Source organism: Nicotiana attenuata, chromosome 12, assembly GCF_001879085.1.
Source record: "Nicotiana attenuata strain UT chromosome 12, NIATTr2, whole genome shotgun sequence".
Lineage (NCBI taxonomy): Eukaryota > Viridiplantae > Streptophyta > Magnoliopsida > Solanales > Solanaceae > Nicotiana > Nicotiana attenuata.
The window spans coordinates 50,376,454-50,393,531 of record NC_032000.1 but is presented as its reverse complement, the minus strand read 5'-3'; the positions used below and the strand labels follow the sequence as shown (position 1 = coordinate 50,393,531).

The 17,078-nt window shown below is 38.6% G+C and overlaps 2 protein-coding genes across 5 annotated transcripts; one reads left to right on the top strand and one right to left on the bottom strand.

Moving 5' to 3' along the window:
- On the top strand, window positions 10,408-12,077 carry LOC109235732 (V-type proton ATPase subunit E-like). The gene is made up of 6 exons (XM_019401958.1): window positions 10,408-10,625; window positions 10,969-11,069; window positions 11,147-11,303; window positions 11,395-11,588; window positions 11,677-11,776; window positions 11,877-12,077. Exons 1-6 carry the CDS (start codon window positions 10,524-10,526, stop codon window positions 11,910-11,912), a joined length of 690 nt encoding a protein of 229 aa, XP_019257503.1. The 5' UTR covers window positions 10,408-10,523; the 3' UTR covers window positions 11,913-12,077.
- On the bottom strand, window positions 12,128-16,221 carry LOC109235731 (BTB/POZ domain-containing protein At3g08570-like). Of its 4 annotated transcripts, XM_019401955.1 has the most exons (5): window positions 16,126-16,221; window positions 15,877-16,012; window positions 14,892-14,961; window positions 12,938-14,089; window positions 12,217-12,741 (listed from the first exon to the last, which is right to left on the bottom strand). In XM_019401955.1, the coding sequence occupies exons 2-5, from the start codon at window positions 15,906-15,908 to the stop codon at window positions 12,217-12,219; spliced, it is 1,779 nt and encodes a 592-aa protein (XP_019257500.1). In that variant the 5' UTR covers window positions 15,909-16,012; window positions 16,126-16,221. The 4 variants fall into 4 exon arrangements, with proteins under 4 accessions (XP_019257499.1, XP_019257500.1, XP_019257501.1 ...); XM_019401954.1 differs by having other exon boundaries at window positions 12,128-12,741; window positions 15,877-16,201; XM_019401956.1 differs by lacking the exons at window positions 15,877-16,012; window positions 16,126-16,221 and adding an exon at window positions 15,385-15,563.

Sequence of the window (17,078 nt, the reverse complement as noted above, 5' to 3'; positions counted from 1 at the left end):
CCGCTAAGTGGATCAAGAAAATTACTTCGAATATTCCTTGATGTAACCTAAGCCCTAGGGGCAAAGTATTACATAAGACGTTTCAAGTTATCAGTGGTATATTATAGATCAATATTGAGGTGAATCAACACTGGATGGACAAAAGTCACAAAGTATGAGATGAGATTAGGCTGTCATTCTAAAAGATGAGCAGTAATGAGGAAGCATTAAAGGACTTAAATTTATACATATGGAATAAGCAACGAGAGTAAGCTAGGATTTGGTAGCAGACCTCGGCAACGATAAATTAAAATAAGACTTATGGCAGTAAATCCATACGGATGGCTAAACGGACCTATGCGATGAGATATAGCAATATTCGTGAATTCAACAAAGTACCGAGCAAAGAACTTCAGTATACTCATATTTGCCCAAAGGGACATCTTATCAAGCTCTACATATGAAGCCTAGAGACTGGGCACACTTATAAGGTCAAAATTATACATGCTGCATGATGAAAGGTAGCAACAGTTACGAGATTGGAAGGATTCCGACTACAAGTTATGGTGTGAGAAGGAGGCCTAAGGGGGGAATGCCCGGGACTTTAGACTCATTCACAGAACACTCGCATAGATAGCAAGGGAATTTCTAATGTATTCGGAAGATATAAGTTATGAAAATGATAAGTGCATCAGTCAACATTCGAGGACGAATGTTCCAAAAGGGGGGAATAATGTTACGCCCTGCAGCATTATGTCGATGTTATGCTCTGCAGTAATGTATTACGATGATGTTACCCTCTGTAGTAATACATTACAATGATGTTACGCTTCGCAGAATTAAGTTACGACAGTATTGCACCCAGCAGTATTACAATACAGTGAAGTTACGCTTTACAGTATTAAAAGTATTTTCATTACCATCGAGCTATAATCGATGGGCAGGCCCCTATTGGGCAACCTCTAATCAGATGGTAAGTTATATACCGATCCTACTGTGGCCGAGCTCTTATGAGCGAGCCCAGTTGGTCGAGATACAGAGCCTAGTATGGCCGAGCGCCTATGAGCGAGCCTACTATGGCAAAGCAGTTATATATGTATACCGAGCCTTATAGGGTCGGACAACTATTTTACTTACTATATTGAGAGAGTTGAGTCAGTATCAGCAGGTAAGCATATCTTCAGATTATCTTTGACTTCCAGCTACTTGCAGTTATTATATTATCAGTTCAGTTTCAGCTTTCAGTATATTGCCTTACATACTCAGTACATTATTTCGTACTGACGTCCCTTTTCTGGGGGCGCTGCATTTCATGCATGCAGGTTCAAACTGACCGGCGGATAGATATTCTCATTAAGTGTTGCCCGAGTTCAGCTTGATCGGTAAGCTCCATGCCTTTCGGAGTTGCCGGGTCTAGAGCTTTATGTACATCTTGGGTATATATGTATATATGTTATGAGTAGGTCGGGAGCTGTTCCGATCATAGTATATCCATCAGTAGAGGCTTGTAGATATATCGTGTCAGTTAGTGCAATATGTTGGGCTTGCAGGCCTTGTATATATTTGGTTGGTTTGTCAGCTGTAATAGTTATGACGGCCTTGTTGGCCCAGTTTTATATTGACATTTAGTCAGCATTCGCAGTTATCTTGCAATGTGGCCCATGGCCAAAGTATGACATCATATGTTCAGAGTCCCTTAGTTGCAAGTTGATACGCAAGGATAGGTGAGGCACTGGGTGCCGGTCCCGTTTGCAGGTTCGGGGCATGACATTAAGACTAGCGTAGATCTCCTACTTCTCGATATGGTAGATTTTGATGTCATCTTGGGTATGGATTGGTTGTCACCTTATCATGCTATATTGGATTTTCACGCCAAGACGGTGACCTTAGCCTTGCCGGGTTGCCTCGATTAGAGTGGAGGGGGGACTCCTGGACATTCTACCAGCAGGATTATCTCTTATATGAAGGCTTGACATGTGGTCGAGAAGGGTGTCTAGCTTATTTGTCTTATGTCCGCGATTCTAGTGCGGAGGTTCCTTCTATGGATTCTATACTAGTTGTTCACGAGTTTCCAGAGGTATTTCCTGCAGATCTGCCGAGGATGCCACCCGACAAAGATATTGACTTCTGTATTGATTTGGCTACGGGCACTCAGCCTATTTCTATTCCACCATACCGTATGGCCCCGCTAGAGTTGTAAGAATTAAAGGAGAAGTTGCAAGATTTACTTGATAAGGGCTTCATTAGACCTAGTGTCTCGCCCTAGGGTGAGCCTCTGTTGTTTGTGAAAAAAGAAAGATGGATCGATGAGGATGTGCATAGGTTACCGACAATGGAACAAAGTCACCATCCAGAACAAGTATCCACTGCCGAGGATTGATGACTTATTTGATCAGCTTTAGGGCACCAAGGTGTTTTCGAAGATTGATTTGAGGTCTGGCTACCATCAGTTTAGGATTAGGGCATCCAATGTCACTAAGACAACTTTTCAGATTCGATATGGGCATTATGAGTTTCTAGTGATGTCATTTGGGCTGACAAATGCCCCAGTAGTATTATGGAATTGATGAATCGGGTGTTCAAGCCCTATTTGGATTCCTTTGTAATTGTGTTTATTGATGATATATTGATCTACTCCTGCAGTCGAGAGGAGCACGAACAACATCTTCAAATTGCACTTCAGACTCTGAGAGACAGCTAGTTATATGCCAAGTTTTCAATGTGCGAGTTTTTGTTAGACTCAGTCGCTTTCTTGGGGCACGTAGTATCGGCATAGGGCATAAAGGTGGATCCTAAGAAGATTGAGGCAGTTCAGAACTGGCATAGACCCACTTCAGCTACAGAGATCCGGAGTTTCTTGGGTTTGGCGGGATATTACCGTCGGTTCGTGGAGGGTTTTTCATCTATAGCAGCCCCATTGACCAGGTTTACCCAGAAGGGTGCCCCGTTCAGATGGTCAGACGAGTGTGAGGTGAGCTTTCAAAAGCTCAAGACTACTTTGACTACGGCGCCAGTGTTGGTGTTCCCACAGGTTCAGGATCTTGCACGGTATATTGTGATGCATCCCGTATTGGGCTTGATGCAGTATTGATGCAGGATGGCAGGGTGATTGCATATGCATCGCGGTAGTTGAAGATTCATGAGAAGAACTACCATGTTCATGACCTAGAGTTGGCAGCCATTGTTCATGCGCTGAAGATCTGGAGGCACTATCTTTACAGCGTGTCGTGCGAGGTATTCACGGATCATCGGAGCATGCAGTATTTGTTCAAGCAAAATGATCTCAGTTTGAAGCAGATGAGGTGGTTGGAGATATTGAAAGATTATGATATCACCATCTTGTATCATCCTGGGAAGGCCAATGTGGTGGTCGATGCCTTGAGTAGAAAGGCAGTGAGTATGGGCAGCCTTGCGTACATTCCAGTCGGTGAGAGACCGCTTGCATCAGATGTTCAGGCCTTGGCCAATCAGTTTGTGAGATTGGATGTTTCAGAGCCCAGTCGGGTTCTAGCTTGCACAGTCGCTCGGTCTTCCTTGTTTGAGCGCATCATAGAGCGGCAGTATGATGACCCCCATTTGCTTGTCCTTAGGGACACAGTGCGGCACGGTAGTGCCAAGCAGGTTACTATTGTAGATGAGGGAGTTTTGAGGATGCAGGGTCGTGTTTGTGTGCCCAATGTAGATGAACTTCATGAGTTGATTCTTGAGGAGGCCCAAAGTTCCCTGTATTCTATTCATCCGGGTGCCGCCAAGATGTATCAGGACTTGCGGCAGTATTATTGGTGGATGAGGATGAAGAAGGATATAGTTGCATATGTAGCTCGGTGTCTAAATTGTCAGCAAGTAAAGTATAAGCATCAGAGACCTGGTGGTTTGCTTCAGAAGTTAGAGATTCCTGAATGGAAGTGGGAGCGTATCACTATGGATGTTGTTGTTGGACTCCCACGGACTCAGAGGAAGTTTGATGCAGTACGGGTTATTATGGACAGGCTGACCAAGTTAGCGCATTTCATTCCTGTGGCAGTTACCTATTCTTCAGATTGGTTGGCTGAGATATACATCCGCGAGATCGTTCGTCTTCACGGTTTGCCCGTTTCTATCATTTCTGATCGAGGTACGAAGTTCACCTTGCATTTTTGGAGGGTAGTACAGCGTGAGTTCGGCACGCATGTTCAATGAGCACAGTATTTTATCCTCAGCCGGACGGACAGTCCGAGCACACTATTCAGATATTGGAGGATGTGCTCCACGCTTGTGTTATAGATTTCGGGGGTTCTTGGGATCAGATCTTGCCACTTGCGGAGTTTGCCTACAACAACAGCTATTAGTCGAGCATTCAGATGGCTCCCTTTGAGGCATTATATAGGAGACGGTGCCGATCGCCAGTTGGGATGTTCGAGCCGGGGGAGGCTCGATTGTTGGTTACAGATTTGTTATAGGATGCCTTGGATAAGGTCAAGATTATTCAGGATCGACTTCGCTTAGCTCAGTCTAGCCAGAAGAGTTATGCTGACCGTAGGGTTCCTGATGTAACATTCATGGTCAGAGAGAGGGTACTACTCAGGTTTCACCCATGAAGGGTGTGATGAGGTTCGGGAAGAAGGGCAAGTTGAGACCTAGGTATATCGGACTTTTTGAGATTCGTCAGAGAGTGGGTGAGGTGGCTTACAAGCTCGAATTGCCACCTAGTTTATCAGCATTCCATCCGGTGTTCCATGTGTCCATGCTTCAGAAGTATCACGGTGATCCGTCCCATGTGTTAGATTTCAGCTCAGTCCAGTTGGACAAGGATTTGACTTATGAGGAGGAACCGATGGCTATTTGGGACCTGGGCGTATGCCCGGAATCGAATTTGGAGGTCCCTAGCTCGAGTTATCGCTTTTTGTCGAAAATTTAAAGTTTAACGGTTTAATGATTTAAAGATTTGACCAGTGTTTGACTTTGTTGATACCGAGTCCGTATTGTAGTTTCGAAACTTGGTATAGGTCCATTACTATATTTATGACTTGTCAGCCAAATTTGGTGAGAAACGGAGTTGGTTTGACGTGATTCGAACGTCCGGTTGTTACAATAGAAATTCAAAAGTTTCTTGAAAATGTCATTTGATTTTGTGTCCGATTCGTAGTTTAGGTGTTATTTTGGTGTTTTGTTCGCGCGAGTGAGTTCCTATTATGTTTTTGGACTTGTGTGCATAGTTGGTTTGGAGCCCCGAGGGCTCGGGTGAGTTTCAGATAGGCTACGGATGGTTGTAACATAAAAAAATCTGGTTTTTAAACTTCTGCTGGTTTCTGGTGTTTTCTTCTTCGCGATCGCGAAGGTACTCCCGCGATTGCAAAGATAAACTGGGCAGGGGGAGGATTTTGTTAAACGCGTACGCGAGACCATTTTCGCGAACTCGGAGCATTGGGGGGCCTGCTCTTCGCGAACACGGCCAGTCAATCGCGAATGCGTAGCCTTGTGAAGTGGGGGCTAGGAACTGACCATTACTCTTCGCGAACACGGCACAAGGCTCACAAACACGTAGGCAGGTGGGTGTAAGCCTTCACGAACGCGTAGGCTATTTGAGCTGCTGCTTCGCGATAGCGTCAGGCCCTTCGTGAACGCGAAGAAGGCCTGAAGCCCAGTGATTTAAATGTTCAAAAAATGGGATTTCTCCCATTTTTCATAAACTCTCCATTAGGGCTCGGCCTAGAGGTGATTTTGAAGAGAAAACTCAACATCAATTCATGGGTTTGTACACTTTAACTCATTTTCTTCTATTTCTAACATCACCCATTAATTTCTAGCCCTAATCTTTGTCTTTCCATAGTAGAAAACTAGAGATTAGGAAGAATTGGAGTTTTTTGCAAATTAGGGATTTAGACCTCAATTTGAGGTCGGATTCCGAAACTAAATACATAATCGAGCTCGGGGGTGAATGGATAAATGAGTTTTGGTCCGAACCTCGGGTTTTGACGAAGCGGACACGGGGTCGGTATTTTGACTTTTTTGGGGAAAAGTGTGGGAATCATAAATTTATGCATTATAATTGATTCCTTTAGCAATATTATTGAGTCAATTGTTGTTAGATACGAGTGGTTTGGAGGCGAATTCTAAGGGAAAAGCCCCGGTAGAGCTCTGAGTTGACTGCAGTGTAAGGTAAGATTGAGTTTAACCTTGATTTGAGGGAACTAGGAACCCTCAGACTATATGCCATGTGAATTTTATGTATTGTGGCGTATATTCGAGGTGACGAGTGCTTATACGCCTCCAAACTACTTATTTCACCGATCTTCCGCTTTTCCTTAATTATTTCCTTCCATGCCTTAACTGTTATGTGCTTTAAATGCCTCTCATGCTTTATTTGCTACCTGTTAATCATTGTTTCTCATGTTAAAAATGATAGGTCTTTCTATGCTTTCATGACCCGCTGTTATTGTCTTAATTGTCTTACTTGCACCTTTTAATTATTATTTATCGAGCTTGTCTTGCCTTGTAATGTTACATATGTGAATTAGAAAATTGGTACGAGGCTTCCTTTCTGATTCAACTTCATATTTGTCAATCGTAGAGGTTCCTGTGATTTGAGTTACTGATTTGATTATCCTCATTGAATATTTGATACTGATATGGTGGGATAGGGTTGCACGTCGTAATAGGTAAAATAAGAGTGGATTGATATGATAGAATAAGGGTGAGTTTGTACTGATATGGTGGGATCGGGTTACACGCCGCAACAGGTGAAATAAAGGTGGATTGATACGGTGAAATAAGGGTGAATTGTGTTACTGATTTTGTTATATGGTGGGATCGGATTGCGCGCCATAACATATATTTATTTATGATTGTTGATATTGTTATGGTGGAATAAGGAAGGATTGTGTTATACGGTGAGATCGGGTTGTGCGCCGCAACAATCTATGTGTTTCTATTTCCTTGAGCTCTGTTGATTTTCAGTATTTTTCATACGAAACTCTAAGGATTGGTAATTCTCATTGTCATTGGTTTTTCTTAGATGATTTAGCTATTTTCTTCGATTAATTGCCTTATTTTGTTCCTTATTCCTTCTCATGTCTTTATTATATACTGCGTACAGGTTATAGTGTAAGTGATCTGCCTTAGCATTGTCACTACTTCGTCGAGGTTAGGCTCGACACTTACAAAGTATATGGTGTCGGTCGTACTCATACTACACTCTGCACTTCTTGTGCAGATTTTGGAGTCGGTCATAATGGCTGTTATTAGCATGCTCGGGTTGGCTAGCTTTGTGGAGACTTGAGGTATATCTGCTCAGCATCCGCAGCTCCTAGAGTCCTCTTTCCTTTTTACTAGCTGTGTATTTTCCCTCAAACAGGTTTATGTTTTAATCAGACCCTTATTTGTACTATTTTAGTAGCTCGTGCACTTGTGACACCGGGTTCAGAGTTGTACCAGATATTTCAGTTGTTATGGCTCCCGCACTTTACTTTAGATTATTACAGTTATTTCAGCTTCTATCTTATCATTTAATTTGAACTGTTGAAAATTGATAAATTGTTTTAACGTTGGCTTGCCTAGCAAATAAAATATTAGGTGCCATCACGGTCCCGAAGATGGAATTTCGGATCGTGACAAAAATCATACTTGTAACAACAATGGTAAGATAAGTATATTTGGTTGAAATTTATCATTATTGTTATTACTCGATTCATGTCCAAGATAGTATTTTTATTTTAAGCATCCTAATTCTTTCTCTTTAGGTGTAAAACATTCATTCATCTGCAAACATGGATGTATTGATTACTAACAACTTTTTTTTTGTAAACCTGATAGATATTTTATTGAGATTTCGATTATATATATATATATATATATATATATATATATATATATATATATATATATATAAACAAACAACAAGTTATTGATGGTTCTATTGGAATTATAAGGTATACTATCTTTTTATCTAAATATTTTAAACTAGGGGTGGGCATTGGTCGGTTCGGTTCGGTTATGAATATTATCGGTTTAGCGTATCGGTTATCGGTTTACAAATTTGATAATTCGATAACCGAACCAATAAGATATCGGTTATCGGTTCTCGGTTATCGATCATTATTTGTTCGGTTATCGGTTTACCCAATAAGATAACTCAATCTAGATTTAAGCAAAAAAGATAAGATAATTCACTGGAGTTAAGCAAAAAAGAGAAGAATTCACATATAGTATACTACCCATTTCTGCGTTACGTCCAGGGGCCACAACTAAAATATTACTATTTCTTCAACAACAGTTGTCCAAATATAGTAGCACTTTCACCTTAAAATTAACAAGTCCAAACATATAGTACTAACAGTCCAAGATAAACTGGATGTTGTTTGTCAAATGCCTAACCTGAAAAAAAACATAGAGAAAAACCTTGTTCCGTGCATGGGCAATACTAGCTGAAATGAAAAACACCTAGAAGGCAAGAAAATATTGTCCTGTTGTAAAAACTCAGTGTACTGTACAGAAGAATAATGTTCAAAAATATACCCAAAACTGACGAAGATTATTGATTGAGAATTGATAAGTGCGAAGAGAAACTAGTAGTAGGTATAGGCCGCACAACGTGAGCTCACAGAATTAAGAAATAAAAATAAAAAAATAAAGAATTATTAACAGTCAAAAATACCAATATGAAGATGAATTTTGTTATAGAAATTAAATGTCTAATGTTTAAGATTAAAGACTTACGCTAGGAGTAACTAGCAAGGTCTATGAAGAATGAAGATGAAGCAACTGAAGAGTGCGGCCGAGAAAGAATAGGAGAGAATGAACTGAAGCCTTAGCATATGTATATACTTAAGGGTATAGTCGTAATTTTATTAATTCTTATTGGGTAGTCGGTTAACCCATTAACAAAATTGGCAACTCGAGGCACGAACCGATAACCAAATAGTGAAAAATATCTAAACTGTTACCGAACCATTAACCTAATAACCCGATACCGATAACCCGATAAACAATTAACGATTCGGGTTATCGGTTTTACCCTATATATGCTCAGCCCTATTTTCAACTTGTCATCTCCCATGTAAAGGTTAAGACATCCAAGTACGAATAATATATTGTAGGGAAAATTTCACATAAGAACAACTGGGCTCCCTACTTTTCAATTTTATAGCCCATATTTCAATTTACAATCAACTAGCCCAAAAATAATAGGCTAATACTCAAAATTCAACTCCAATAGGTTCTCGAAATTACTATTTAATAAAAAAGATTGCTCAAGCTTTTAAGTTAACTTTCGAATTAGTAATTGTGACTCAATATTAGTTCAACAAACCAAATCCACTTGGGTAGTGAAAATTAAATTTTTAACAAGCTTAAATATGTGGGTTTAAATTCCAAATTTGATTTCGTGAGAATTTTGGAGTGGGTATTATTTAAACTTGTTAGAAATAGGATAAGGAGGTTGTATATAAAATTTGAAGTCATTTAATAGAGATTTTGACTGGTTTTGAACAAGAATTGCAACTGAAAATCGTGGAAGAAGTTCGTCTACAGACGTTTGTATAAAGGTGTATAAAAGTGTATAATAGTGTATAAGATGTGTTTATACACTCATATACACTATTATACAAGATTATACAAATACAAAAAACTGACTTCGTCTTCTTCCTTGCGTCTTTTATGAAATTTAACTCAAATCTTGCTCAAATCTACTCCAAATCATTTCAAATTAAAATTATGAACTCCTTTTGATATTTGCAATCAGTTGGAACAACACCCGATCCAAACAACTAACAAATTCAAAACATCATATTTTCGAAAGCAAAGCTTTGAATGTCCTTCAATGGTGGATTTCTACTTTTTAATTTTCTTACATTGCAACCAGGTGACACAAGGGGAGAAGCAGAAAATACTCGGCTCCTTGAAGCATATGTAGAAGATGTGAGAAGAAGAGAGAGTGAAAGCAATGGTTGTGAGAATACATATTTAACTCCATAGCTTTTAGAAGCAATGGTTATGAGAGCACAGATTTTGAATTTACCAATGCTTTCAAAATATTACAATATGGGTTAGGTAGGGTAAAACTTAAAAACATGGGCCATTTTTTGTTATGATGTGAAGTCATGCGTATTTACTTGTAATTCTTTCTAATATATTGTCCTATTAAGGCACATTCAAGCTTTGATAATCAAGTCATATTGTATTCTACTTTTCTCGTGGTTGTTTTTTTCTTTTTCTTTCTATTAACATATACTAAGTACTAATTCTTTTGGGGGAAATGCATGACAATGGACTCCTTCAAAACTAACGTTTAGAACTGCCCCATTATTTCCACAAGGGATGGATCTAACACATAAGCAGTGCGTGCACGTGTATTTAATTTTTCGAACTCAAATTTTATTACAAGTTCATTTACTACCTTTAATTAGATTTTAGATCCGCCTCTGAAGGTGACCTGCATTACAACAACAGTATTAAGCCAAAGTTTATAAATTATTCATCTATATGTAAATCACCATTCGCATTCCAAAAATTGCATTTTTTTCATTTGTATTAGGAAATCTAAGAGAAAAAGGAAAGAAATTTGAAAAATGAATGACACTGATGTATCAAAGCAAATACAGCAAATGGTCAGATTCATACGGCAGGAAGCCGAAGAGAAGGCCAATGAGATCTCTGTCTCCGCTGAGGAGGTTTACTTTTCATAATTTTCCTCTCATTCTTTTCCCTTATATTAATAAATATTATAGAGACTTGTACGTTCAGTTTAGAGACTTGTATGTTTGTGTAAAAATATATGTCAAAATTTAGAGAACCTTTAGTTTCAAAAAGACTAATTCGCTGGTCCAACTGATTTGGATTGATTGATATAATCATTTTTATTCCTTTTACTTCTCAGTGGTGTAAAATGCTACTCCTGTTACACTTGTAAGGTAAATTTGTAGTAATAGATGCAAATTTAGGTAATATATACCACATCATCTTTAGTATAAATCTCTGAGTTTCTTGTTTAAGATTTGCCTATCCTTTTGGTAGGAATTCCAAATAGAGAAATTACAATTAGTTGAAGCTGAGAAGAAAAAGGTCAGACAAGAGTATGAACGGAAAACCAAGCAGGTGGAAGTCCGTAAGAAAATGTGAGTTCATAGTGTTATTGTTCATGAAGTAACATAATTTCGTTTAAAAAATTAAACTAATTGGTATATTGATGTAGCGAGTATTCAATGCAACTAAATGCATCACGTATCAAAGTTCTCCAAGCACAAGATGATGTGGTGAGTGGAATGAAGGAATCTGCAAGTAAAGCACTATTAAAGATTTCTGGTGACAAGAATAATTACAAAAAGCTTCTCAAGGGATTGATTGTTCAGGTAATTATTAATTAATTAAGTTGCATGCGTTTTCTAACGTAACCTTTGATTTATTCGTTAATGAAGTAGTACGTAATTGCATGCTGTGCAGAGTCTGGTGAGACTCAAGGAGCCATCAGTGTTGTTGAGGTGCAGGGAGATGGATGTTTCAGTTGTTAAATCAGTTGTAGAGGATGCAAAAAGAGAGTATACAGAGAAAGCCAAAGTGCGTACCCCTAATGTCACCATTGACAATGTTCATCTACCTCCACCTCCAACTCATTCAGATCGTCATCGAGCCTCTTGGTACGTACTTGCTGTTATTTTCATGCAATGACATATATATAGAGGTGAAGCGCGGATTTTTGACTAGTTTTTATTTTGCTAATGAAAGCTCTGGAGGAGTAGTTCTGGCTTCTGAAGATGGGAAGATTGTCTGCGAGAACACTCTGGATGCGCGACTGGATGTTGTTTTCAGGCAGAAACTCCCCGAGGTAATTTGTAACACCAATCTTCTTCAATCTACCAAATCACAAACAGCTGAATACCTACAGCTTCATACTCATTCAAGTCTATGGTTTGCTCTTTATGCAGATACGTAAACAACTTTTCTCTAAGATGGGTGCATGAGGATGCTCGTACAACATACTAGCATAGACTACGTACTCCAGTGGATGAACTTAATTCACTCACTTTATTAAACAGTTGTTACATTCCTATGTGCTAGTTCAGTATAATGTTTTCAAGAAGATTGTCTAAGAATTATTGAATAAAGATATTTTACTTTCAACTTCATTATTCTTCTTGTGTTTAGAAACAAGTTCAACAATGCAACATGATATCTATGATATTGGCAAGGACAGCAAGAATAATTAGCCACTTTTGCAGAGCTCTTGAATCATGCATTAATTTACATTGTGGCATACAACCATTTCTAGGAAAGAGAATACCTCCTACTTCTACCAGTTTTACCTTCTGATGTCCTGGATTTGCGACCCGACTTGTGATGTTTTTCTCCAGAAGGATTGCCAAATATACCAAATCTTCCTATACCTCTAGAGAGGGAAGTTAAGAATGTTTTTCCATGTCCTGTTTTATCCATCATACCTTGTTTCATGAACACTTGTTCCTTCTCCAGGTCACTGAGCCTTACCCTCATTCTTGATATCTCCAGCTTCAGTTCTCGGTTCTCTCTCCTTAAAGAAGCATAAGTATCTCTAGGCGACATAGCTGCACTTGTAAGACCACTACTGATCTTTTGTGATACAAAAGTATCTCCACAACTTCCGGATAGAGCATTCTTAAGGCAGAGCTGCTCAAAGTAGAGAACTCGGACAGTCATTTGAACTGGGAGTCTCTCATTCTGTGCTGCATGATTGCATGCTTCTTGAGAGAGCTTCTGGCAATCTATGAACTTGCACAGCTTCTTCGCTTCATGCTCACTTAGGGTTGGATGGGCCTAGTAAAGTTCACAAAGAGATAAATGGCAGATTCAACTAAAACTAAAACTTTGTTTATTAGGGGTTGAGATGTGATTTTACTAAAAGCATTAAACAGCTTGCAGGGTTAAAACACAACATTATATGCGCAAAGAAGACCACCAATATAAAGAACATGCAATATACAGGCCTATAACTAAAAACTTTAAAATTCACCTTCAAATAAACATCAATAGCTCTGTAAAGTCCGTCATCAATTATACGAGCATAATCAGGCAACACTGATATCATAGCAGTGAATTTGTCAAGACTCAAATATGGATCAGGAGCAATTTCAGCAAGATATGTGTCTATCAGCCGTCCAACTTTCAATAGAGCGCCATGGCTTGGAGAATCAATACCTTCTGATTCATATCCACAATCTTCATTTTCTTCCTGGTCAATCCTTTGGAGGAAATGTATCAATATCCGCTTGACAGTGTCAACATCAAACAAAGAATCACCTGTAGTCTGGACAGATGGTATAAGCAAATCATCAAGTAAGACCATTTCCAGCCGGAAGGCAATCCTCCTCTCAATTTCAAGCCTGCAGGCTAGCGTGGCATCCACCATGATACCTATCCTCAACATCCCAAAAAGAAAATTCAGTGGAACAGATGAACTCTTTTCTGGAGGCAATAGACTAACAAGAGTTTCAATTATTGTTCTCTGCCCCTTTTCTCCCTTACAAGGATACGATCTGGCTGGATTCCAAATTTGCGGTTTCCCAATACCCTTTAGAGAGACCTGGGCGTAATGCATCAAGGACGCAATAATGCTGTCTATGTGTACCCCAACATGTCCCATTGCCATGATAACTCTGCGATAAAAATCAATACTCAGAACAGAAAGATCTTCGACCCACCATTCAAGACACCTGTCCTTAAGTTCCAAAGATCCACTATCACAATCTAAACGAGATAGACTGGATACAAGTTGCTCCTGACAAGCATTCCTGGTAATGGCATCAATGCATTTATCTGGAATACCAACCTCCTCTGCAGTAGGAAGAAGGGCGTCACAGGAAGAAAGTACTTGCACGGATTTTTCAAGACTTGGAGAGACAACTTCATCAAGGAATGTTTCTGTTCTTGCAATGAGATTCTCTTCACGATAATCTTCTGTCATTTCCAAGTATTCTGCCACACAGCGCAAACGTGCTACGTTTGTGGTTGTGATCTCAAAGTTCATGCCATAACAAAACTTTGCAGCCAGTTCAAATGTTTCAGGTCCTCCTGGTACGTGATTCAAATCCAATTCTGAGAGATTTGGATCGTTGGCATCCGCCACCATCTTCCGGATCTTTCCACTCAAAGATACCAGGGGAAACTATTGTAAACATCACATAAATAATCAACTTCAAGAATGAAGTATAATGTCGAATAAGGAAGAGATAAGTTAATTATCAAATAGTTCAAGATGAAACGCCCAGACAAGGCTAAGATTCACATGTTATAATCATAAAATTGATTTCTAGAAAGCATTTGTCGCAATGCTACTCCTAAAAAAAATGACCATTTCAATCATTTGCAAAAGCGTCCTTAATATGACAGACTTCACTGTGAATTACCACTGGGTGCTTGAAGTAAACCTTTCAATGTATAAGATGCGTCATCTCATCTAGTAGTGCCCTTGTCGAGGCATGATAAAGTTGGTCTAAAGACAACAAGAAGGGGCTTGCTTCTAGATACATAATTATTTTTAGCTGCATTACATGCCCAGCTGGAATTCTTTTCAAACTACAATGTGTTCCAGAATTGTGATCGTAAAGTTAGCTTACATTACGTATACCATCACTACAACAATTGTTGCTTTTTTTCTTGATAGCCAAATACACCATTAATGGAAACTTTGGTTTTCCACAGGAACATTCTCAACCAAGTCTGATAATCCTCTGAATTTCAAATTTTACCACCATCACAAACTCAATCTATCTAGTTAGTAACCAAGAGGAAACAAACAAGTGTCTTTAAACAAAACCCCACCCTCTCCCACTATGCATGATCTTGAACCTTTAGCTACATGTTATATCCTGATAATTTATATATATTGAAGCTCAAACCTTTATAAATTATCCAAAGGCACAAAGTTTATGAAAGAAAGACTAGAGAAAGTGAAAACAGGAAAGTACCTTATGCAGTAGGAAAGACTCTCCATTTGCAGCAATTGTAATATCCCCAGCAACTTCAGAGAATATAGTTCTGATTAATATCATCACGAATAAGTTTATTTATTGCGCGATGATTTTGACATGACAAAGTATTGATTTGCCATAAAATATTTACCATGTCATAAAAAGTATTAACGCTTTTATGGTATTTTATTAATTATTCATGAAATAACAGATGAATTAGGAAGTGTTGGGGGTAAAGTGATGCATTTCCTCCTAATGACAGATCAAGTTTATCAATGAAAATGAAGAAGATGATAAGATAGGACACCAATATTCAAGTTCACAGTAGTAGCACTTTGACAAATTATGTGAAATAGCATACTAAAGAGACAATGACATACGCAAAGAAAGCATATAAATGTCAGAAGAAAAAAAAGGCAGCCCGGTGCACTAAGCTCCCGCTATGCGCGGGGTCCGGGGAAGGGCCGGAGTCTATCATATGCAGTCTTACTCTGCATTTCTGCAAGAGGTTATTTCCACGGCTTGAGCCCATGACCTTCTGGTCACATGGCGGCAACTTTACCAGTTACGTCAAGGCTACCCTTCAAATGTTAGAAGAAAGAGTTACTCTAAAAAGGCCTTCCTGTAACTGTTCACTGGAGGGAATTTGGAAAGGATAATGTTAAGTAATCCCTATATGGATAATGCTTGTAAGGTGCAATGAATACTGAAAAAATAATAATTGGAGAGAGGAAACAATATAATCATAGCATGAATCATCAAATAGGGCAGCCAAAATGGGCTGCTGGAGGAAGTGGGGTAGCTCAAATCAATCTGAAAGACTAAATTCATTGAAAATGTACATTCATCAAACATGTCATTCAGAATATGATGATCAAAAACCATGGCCAACTCATAATTCGCAGTAAAAAAACTGTCTTTGATACTGTAACCGAATAATTCTTGATCAACAGTTATGTATAGCCCAAAAGATGGAGATTACCGAGTGGTAAATGAGTTGTAAGGAGACACCATTCTTGTATGAGTTGTTTGAGCTTCACTTTAGACTTTAGAGCAGCAGCACCATCTGATGAAGCACTCTTGCAGTCAAATCCCAATACAAGCAACAAGAAGAAGACCTAAAAGGGAAAGTGTGACATAGATAAATAATGCAAAGAGAAAAAGCTAAAGAATACAGAAATGGGCAGCTGAAGGGTGGCCATGTGAAGTGTTTTACTGCAACACAAAATACCTTTTCCCCTTTTGCTTTTTATTCCTTTGTCTCTACCTTACCAATGTTTATATAATCATCCTATTCACCATTATCGAAACTACAATCTACTAGTTGATGAATTCTTTTAAACATTAGTAGAGTCAAGTGAAGCAGATATAGATAATTCATAAAATCATCCAACTAATTTAGGAGTAAAATATTTGGAAGGTGTGTGCATGCTTTGCTTAATTCTAATATTAAAATCAAGGAAAGACTTGATCTGATACATACTTAGAGGGCCACGCTTTTCTGATGGAGTAATAATAATAATAAGACATGGATTCGAAATATCCAACTTACAGAAATTGCAGTACTAGGCGTTACTTTATTTCTAACTTTCAAACACGCGCATACGTTACTATAATCTGAGGTGGCATTGCTCCAATTCTTATTTATCTCTTTGTTTAAAGAAAATGCGTTACTTTAGTTCTCGGTGGTCTTTTTCCTTTTGATTTATGTTCTACAATCGATATTTGTGTCCATCTTCCATGTATCAACATTATTGTTCCTTTTCTTGTATCGGTCAAAGGTACGTATATGCCACTACACAAAGAATTTATGACACTATTCACCTAAGCAGAGGCGGAGTCAGGATTTCAAGTTTATTGGTTCGAAATTTTAATTGTTTTAACTTATTAGGTTCTAAATTAATAATTTATACATATTCAATAAATTTTTTAAGACAAATACATGGTTCGAAACCAAAGCTACTGTCAGTCGAACCCGCACTAGGCTCTCTATCTTTGCCCCTGCACATAAGTATTCACATAAATAACATGATTTTTGATTTCTTTTTATCTGTTCAAGTCTTAATGTTGAGTTATTTAGTACCACTGCCGGTGAAAATAGGAGGTACATGTACCCTTTAGAATTAATAGAGGCACCACAACTATTAAAAAAATAATATAACTATGTCAAAGAGGATGTATTCG